General features: G+C 42.7%; 1 protein-coding gene across 1 annotated transcript in view; it reads right to left on the minus strand.

Moving 5' to 3' along the window:
• The window catches only part of adgra2 (adhesion G protein-coupled receptor A2), a 50,917-nt gene that overhangs the window by 5,196 nt on the left and 39,721 nt on the right, over positions 1–6,000 (minus strand). Inside the window, exons 3-11 of the mRNA XM_007563728.2 lie at positions 4,340–4,411; positions 3,405–3,476; positions 3,233–3,304; positions 2,411–2,574; positions 1,297–1,510; positions 1,032–1,196; positions 747–945; positions 516–665; positions 33–194 (exon numbers count right to left, since the gene is read on the minus strand). Of these exons, the coding sequence (XP_007563790.1) occupies positions 33–194; positions 516–665; positions 747–945; positions 1,032–1,196; positions 1,297–1,510; positions 2,411–2,574; positions 3,233–3,304; positions 3,405–3,476; positions 4,340–4,411 (1,270 nt within the window). The remainder of the gene's footprint in view (positions 1–32; positions 195–515; positions 666–746; positions 946–1,031; positions 1,197–1,296; positions 1,511–2,410; positions 2,575–3,232; positions 3,305–3,404; positions 3,477–4,339; positions 4,412–6,000) is intronic.

Raw genomic sequence — 6,000 nt, forward strand, 5'->3', positions numbered from 1 at the left:
AGATACAACTTTAGATCAAAATTCTTACGAACCACAGAGAAGTCTTGTGCTCCACCGTGTAACTGAGGCCAGGCTAAAGTTTCCAGAGAGTAGACGATGGAGCTGCACGCTCTTTTCTCTCTCTGAGCAAGAGCAAGGATCTGGTCGTCCACCTGCATCAGGTTGCTGCCCATATCAACGATCACCTCCGACAACTACAGCAAACACAATTTGTTATTCATCATCTAAAAGGATGAAATCATTAGCCTTGAAAAAAATATTTTATCTATTAAAGTCAAAAGGACGCGTAGTTTTAAAAGTTGTACATGGGTAATGTGTTTGCATAGATTTGTGTTTGCTGCTAGTGTTGATTTCAGTTGGGTCTTGTTGAGAAAATTGTATACTTTGTGATAAAAAAAAGGGAATTAGAGAATTATAATTTTGCTTAGTTCTTAAAGAAAGATCAAATCAGAAATCGCATCTCAAAACAATATGAGTGCATCGCTAAGGAGAGTGAACTTTGAAAATGTTCTCACCTCTCGCAGCTGCCTGACGTATTCCATGAACTTCTCCATTATCTGGGCAATATACAGCACATCTACAGAGTCAGTGAAGCCAGCCACTTCCAGCGTGTATGTCCGCACCTGATGGGCCACGGTGACGGCGTTGGACGCGTTTATGGGTGTCTAAAATGGAGACGTAAAACAGGGTGAGTTTTGTTGCCAGGCCGTGAGTCGGCGTACGGTGGCATCGACGGCGTTACCGACCAAAATGAAGGTATGCAAGACACGAGTGATGCCGTTGGTGTACTGGCAGTTGGAGTAGTCGCCCTCGTGCCACTTTCCGGACCGGTCACAGTATCGGGAGGCCTTTTTCTGCTCCGTTACCCCCTCCACAGACAAGGAGGGGTAACGGAGCTGCAGACAGTACTGGTGGGAGGTGATGCCGGCCAGAGTTCTTGGCCAACTGTGGAGCAATAAAAAAAATAAAGCTTTCAGTGAAATGCTGAAACTCAAATCTACTCAAAGTAAACCACTGTCATGACAACTAACCGGAACTCCCCGCGGTTGTTTAGAACTTTATCTTCTGGGCAGAAGGAGGCGCTGTTCTCCAGCACTACGATTTCAACAGTGCGCGAGGCATTGCCCCGCCCAGTAGTGACCACACACTCCCACTCTCCACTTGCCTCCACGTGAACGTTGGATAATATGAGCTCGCTGAATGCAAACAGATTGTTTTAAACGACTGGTGCTTTTTTTCCCTCTTACTTGGACAACACATCATAGACAGGTTCTCAAAGAGGAGCAGATACTGTACCTGGTGATGAAGGTGCAATCATGCACCACGCTATCCTCCAGCTGGACGCCTCTGTCGGGGTCAGATGTCACTACTTGACCATTGTGACGCCAGTGTATGCTGGTGAGCTTGTCCATCAAGGCAGCAGTGCAGTGGAATGGCAGCCGGTCGCCTCTGAAGACCACCTGACGCTGGGACGGCAGCAGCGACAGGGTGTGCAGCTCCAGTGGACCGTCTGAGCAGCAAAGTGTTAAAGGACATGTGGTTAGCTATTACAGAGGAAAGGTGGCTGCTGTCTCACTGCCCACCTTCAGTTAAATGTGCCCAGATTAGCTACACTACATTTGAAAAACATATTTTTAGCCTTTGGACTAGGCAACCAAAGCTTTATTGTATCCTCTTGAAATTTTAGGTGATAGAACAATACAATGCAGTGCATAGCTGTGAGGTGGAAAGAAAAGGATCTTACAAACACCATATCATATGAAGCTCTGAACTTTGACTAGGCCCTGATCTAAATCATTCCTAAACATTTCAATTGTAGCTCTTGCCTGTATTCTCAGGATTCATCTGTGACAAGTTTCCCCTGTGACAAGCTATTCTGCAGCTTGCAGAGTAGGTGATTGTGTAGATTTAGCTTTTATCACATAAACTAAATCATAGGTTATTTTTGTGGGCAATAAAGGGGCTGAGGGGCAAAAAAATGCTAGCCATACATTTCAGATTGTTTTTTCCAACCCTCCCACAACTTTATTGTTCAAATTGACACGTATCGTTTTTCTTTCATGTCTCAGTTCCAGACTACTTTGTGTAAGTCTATTACTTAAATCAGAATCAATTGCAATGAAGTTTGTGATTGCCGTGTGACAAAGATTAGCAAAAGTTCTAGCAGTATGAATATTACTGCAAAGAACTGTGCTATGAATTTGCTTTTCAGCAGCAGCCAACCGGAAGCAGACAGCAGCAGACAGTTAAAGTAACCCACAGGGATGGATGCCAACATAGCATTGCTGAAACTTGTGAAAAGATGGTCTTGAGCTTCATTACAGAGTGACAGTCATTTGCATAGTAATGCTCTCTGAACTAAAGCGGTAACCCGCCTCATTCCTGCGCCTCAGTGAAGCCAGGAACTCACCACAGCTTAGCTGGCTTTCTCTCAGGCCTCGCAGGGGCTTTCCCCTCAAGGTCCTCGGGAAGGCGCACAGGGTATCTTCTCCCACACGCACCGAGCTGCTGCGGAGGAAGCTCGGCATCCAACGGAGCCCACAGTCACAGGACAAGTAGTCTGACACGAAGTTTCTGCGGAGGGAATAACCATTCATTAAAAAGAAAAAAAAAAGAGTCATGTGAATTCTACCTCTGGTTAAACTCATGGAAAAGCGTGGAAATGAAATGAAACAAATGCATGTTTTAGCTGATAAAAACTACAAACTGTCTTAGATTTTCTACAGTTCTTAGCAGAAGTATTTAATTTTTTATGGGCTTTTTCCACTTTTTGCAACATTATAACTAAAAGTCTCTGCATTTTTCTTTTCCAGGACTCGTTTTATTCTAATTCTAGAAAATAACAATTCTGAGCAACTCAGCATGTTCATGTGTTAGAACTGCCTAGTCAAAGTCCAGACCAAAGTCCAACCAAATATCTATCTCAAGACTTGAATGTTGCTATTCCCGTTTGTTCTCCATTTATTTGTAAAGAACAATAAACCATTGTGAGTGAATGGTAGGGACAAATAGTAGTGTATACACTTTACATGCTACACTGTGAAAAATGTAAAACATGTAAAAAGTGTACTTTTCCTTCAAATTCACAATTGTACACTACTTTATGTGCTCTTTCACATCCAATTCTAAGAAAACATATCAACTTTTGTGGTTGTAACATGTAAAAAGTGGAAAAGTTTGACTGCTCTCCTGAGGAATTGAGTTTAATTAAGTCACTTTTTTTTTTGCTCACACTTGTTTGAGGGAAGGCAGCTCCTCAAACACGCCTGGATCCAGGGTTGAGATGATGTTGCCAGAGAGGTTTCTGTAAAAACATAGATTAGGCATAAACAAGCTCTCTCGGTACCTCAACAGCAAGTCAAAGTTGAACACATTTCAGTGTAGCTGATGGGTCTATGTCTTACAGCTTGGTGAGGTTGGTCAGTCCCAGGAACATGTCTGTGGTCAGGCAGCCGATGCGGTTGTTGGACAGGTCGCTAAACGTGTGAAAGAACAAAAGAATGTGTTAGCTATTATCAAATGAATATCTCCTTAGCAACAGATTGTTGTGTCTTGACTCATTCATTGCCCCCAGATGCTATATTACATGTCCATTTGACATGCAGCTGAACTGGGCCGGCCCTCTTCTGTGTCGGCTCAGACCACAGCAGTATGCAAACTTCAATTTCAGAATCGTAGAATCGTAGTTCACATCTCCCTTATCAGGACCCCGAAGGACCCGACCGAAGCTTTATCATCAGCAGGGTAAAGCAGGGGCCCCTGTTCTACAGTCCACCCCTGAGTGTGATGTATAGCTGAAGCCAGAGAGGGATCTGCTCTGCTGCACCTCTGACACTACCCAGCAGAGAGCTGTCCAGAGCATGTGTTTATCTCCCCCTGTTTGTTTTGAGAAGCCCCAGACCTCGCAGGGAAAATACAAGAAGAAGGAGGAGGGAGGAGGGACGAGGACTCACGCGGCGTGGCGCAGACAAACACTTTCGACCCACGCCACAACCAAGCGTCGCAGTAACAGAGATACAAGACGTGAGCAGCAAGCTGCTGCACAAGGCTGGCTTGTCACATTCAGTGCCTTGTGAGGAGGCTCGGAGTAGCCCTGATGTTTTCCACATCATGCCACAGGGATGACATCTGATGGTTTTTACTGATGTCGAATGAAAAATTCAGGCTTAAGCTGAACATAGCAATTGTTTTATAACATCTGTAGCTGCCAAAAGAATTAATATCTGTTTAACTCAGCTACTGACTTCTGGATAGAAAAGGAGTTTTCATTAATTTACACTTGCGTGTTTGTTGCTCTGTGCATAATCACACTTTGAGGGATGTTACTACGTCTACTCACAGCTTCCGAAGCTCAGACAGGCCTTGGAAGGCTCCAGGCATGATGGTGCTGATTAGGTTGTGCTTCAGATCCCTGGAAACGGGAAAAAAAGAGAGAAATGTTGGTGTGTGCATGCAGAGATAATAATCACAAAGATTCTCTGTTTTGCTTTTAATCTGCGTGCAAAATGTTCAAGTTTTTATTATATGTCTGAGCACCATTTCTGGAGAGCAGTCAGTTCACACATCTTGGGGTAAAATGTTGAACATGCAGGTAAAGGATTACATGAAGCCCATTTATGGTGCAAACAAATTTTAAGTATGAATCATTACATAATGTACTTAACAGCAAGTGCCATTTCTAGTTGGTTTAAACACCTTTCTATGTATTATTACAAAGGACCTTTAACAAGTTTACTATTAGTGGATTCCTGTCAGTTTATTGGAAACACAGAGAGGGAGCACTCACATTAAATCCTATATGAAGGGAAAGTTAGTAGACTTTTTGAAAGTAAATATTTAAAGATGGATACTTTCTGGGTTTACTAGACCTTTTTCCCCAGGATTATTAAAACAATTTGAATCAGTTTCAAGGGAAGGAGCATCAAAAAAAAAATGCTGCTAAGGGACAAGAACACAACCGAGTTCCTACTGCTTGGACAACAGATAGCTTGAGCAGTGAGTCAGCAGCCCATCTATCAGGGGAACCACAGATGTTGCGAACATTAAGTTCCTCAAAAGAAAATGTGTCAATTTGACATGCTTTTACTTTATGTGTCCTCTGCGAGTACAGAATGTCTGAAGACATCCATGTCGCCGAGGAATGCCAGGTCAAACACTTTAAATCAATAAACACTCCCCTCCAAATGTACTTCTGCATGTTTACCCCCATAGGTTAGTTGCAACATTGTCTTGTTTTTTTGTTCTGTCTGAAGCAAATGATGGTTATCTGCATCTTGACTTCCCTTTCAACATGCAAACGACTGTGAAGTGGCTTTTTAGGTTCAAAAGATGTGTGAAAAAAATGTATCTGTAGAATTAAAGTTTCAGTGGGATGAAGGACAGCGTTTCCAGATAAGTGTTTTGACTGTTTCACTGCTGAATCGCAGTTCAGCCGTAAAGAGCAAAGCACAGACTAATTAGGTGTAGAAAAATGATACTTTCTGCTGCTTCCATTCACCACTGCTTTGATTTACACGACCTCTGCACAGATCACAAAGTTGAAGTGTTTTGGTGCAACAGCTGTACAGAGAAACATGAGAGCCATGGAGAGCTTTTAAATCCCTTAATAGAGTGCTGGTTTGTTTGTCTTCAAGCTGCTTCTCTCAAGAACTTGTGTTGAACCTGATGCAGGCCATTTTTCTTTTTATGGTCTTTATGCAGCTGTGTTCAAAGTAACAGCAGTCCAGCAACACCAACCAGATGAATCACTGTTGCTGGTAGAAATTATAGAGTAATACAAAACCAAGAGATGCAACAGTCATGACATGGAGACTGCTGATTATGTGAAACGGACTGACAAATTGAAAGAGTCGTGATTAAAAGACTGATAGTGTGGAGTTTTATATGTGAGGTAATCGATCATGTGAAACATCACATGTTTTATTGAAAGATGATGACGGCAAATGTTCTACATGCTCGTTATTGTGCCATCCGCTATGAAAATCTGTTTAAAATGGATAA

Source organism: Poecilia formosa, unplaced genomic scaffold (assembly GCF_000485575.1).
Source record: "Poecilia formosa unplaced genomic scaffold, Poecilia_formosa-5.1.2 Scaffold5, whole genome shotgun sequence".
NCBI lineage: Eukaryota > Metazoa > Chordata > Actinopteri > Cyprinodontiformes > Poeciliidae > Poecilia > Poecilia formosa.